Source organism: Kryptolebias marmoratus, linkage group LG3 (genome assembly GCF_001649575.2).
Source record: "Kryptolebias marmoratus isolate JLee-2015 linkage group LG3, ASM164957v2, whole genome shotgun sequence".
In the NCBI taxonomy this organism is placed as follows: Eukaryota; Metazoa; Chordata; class Actinopteri; order Cyprinodontiformes; family Rivulidae; genus Kryptolebias; species Kryptolebias marmoratus.
In genome coordinates this window covers 29,748,266-29,749,827 of record NC_051432.1, presented here as the reverse complement: position 1 = coordinate 29,749,827, position 1,562 = coordinate 29,748,266, and the positions used below count along the sequence as shown (strand labels likewise).

The 1,562-nt window shown below is 49.0% G+C and overlaps 1 protein-coding gene across 1 annotated transcript in view; it reads right to left on the bottom strand.

The window, feature by feature from the left end:
* Nucleotides 1-1,562, bottom strand: part of LOC108251774 (striatin) — an 18,781-nt gene that overhangs the window by 7,426 nt on the left and 9,793 nt on the right. The window contains exons 7-9 of the mRNA XM_037975005.1: nucleotides 1,179-1,292; nucleotides 447-593; nucleotides 236-372 (exon numbers count right to left, since the gene is read on the bottom strand). Coding sequence (XP_037830933.1) covers nucleotides 236-372; nucleotides 447-593; nucleotides 1,179-1,292 — 398 coding nt within the window. The remainder of the gene's footprint in view (nucleotides 1-235; nucleotides 373-446; nucleotides 594-1,178; nucleotides 1,293-1,562) is intronic.

The window sequence follows — 1,562 nt, the reverse complement described above, 5'->3', positions numbered from 1 at the left end:
TGACTCCAGATCTTTGACTCCAGATCTGTGACTCCAGATCTGTGACTCCAGATCTGTGACTCCAGATCTTTATAGATTTTTCTATTTTTCTGCTCAGACAAATATTGTGAAATATAAAATATAAATTTCGATTGGACCTGGTTTGTGTTTGCAGGTAAAAAACAGAATAAATGTGAAAGGCAGCAGTTTTATTGGGTTTGGTTCTGACCGGACGGGTCGGTTCTGAGAAACTCACGTCGAAACCCAAACTTTCTGCCTCGTTGGCGACGGTCAGTCCGGCCAGTTCTCCCAGCCCAAGCTCGTTGGACACGGCCTCGTCCACTCGGCCCAGAATGAACGACTTCCCGGACGACGGCAGGAATGTCATCGGCTCTGCGGGGAGGAGAACCGGAGTTGGAACGCCGAGCTCTGATTGGTTAACGGGCTGACAGGAAGTTCAGGTTTACCGTCTTCGGGCTGGCCGACTTCCTGCTCGTTGAGTCTGGGTGCGATGGAGCGAGAGGGGGGCGTCATGGGGGCCGGCTGCATGGGGGACAGGTCCTCGGTGTCCCGCAGGTTCGCCAACATGTCCTGGAGTTTGGACCGGTTTGGTCCTGGAGGAGGAAGAGGAGAACCAGAGAACATGAGCAGAACATCCAAGAAAATAAAAAGTGACAGAAACAGAACGATGAACATAAATCAAAAGTTATAAACTGAGATTTTCTGTCTGATGGGTGTAAGAGGGAGGGGGTTTCACCCAGGAGGAGAAAACAACAACAACAACAGAACAAAGAACTGGACTTCTGCAGCTGAAGACGTTCTCCTCCCATCAGTTCAGACCCGGAGGCCGTGAAGTTCTAAGCTTTAAACAGAACCAGATGCTCTGTTTCTGCAGCTGAACTCACAGGCAGATTAATCTCCCTCCCCTCCCTCAGGAGGGTCATCAGGATGACTCTGGAGTGAATTCTGATTTGGAAATGTTCTTTTGTTGTTCTGAGATTAAATGAGGATTAATTCATTATTACACAAAAAGGTTCTTGTGAACGTTGGCGGCGCCGTTGGACCCGATTCTGGAGGAAAAGCTCAACATTAGCAGGAAGATGTTCAGAATTAAAGTGTCTGAAAGGGTTAAATCAAAATAAAAACAGAACAATAGAGATGAGGATGAGGAGGAAGAACCGGGCCGGTCCAGAACTTACTCTTCACCCCTTTCTTTCCTTTCCGCTCCTTCTTGTACTGCTCCTTCAGCTGAGCGATCAGACCCTGGTCCACGTCCCAGCCCAGGTCCCCCAGAGGAGACGCCTCATCTTTCTCTGCAGGAGGAAGAGGAGGAACCCCGGGGTCAGTTCAGAAACAAACGTTTCCTCCTTCCTTCAAACAGCAGAACTTAGAACGTCAACAGGAATTAGGAAACGTTCAGCTGGGGTTCCCCTGACCCTGGTAACTGATTACCAGCCCTGAGTAATCTGATTACTGTTCCCCTGACCCTGGTAACTGATTACCAGCCCTGAGTAATCTGATTACTGTTCCCCTGACCCTGGTAACTGATAACCAGCCCTGAGTAATCTGATTACTGTTCCCCT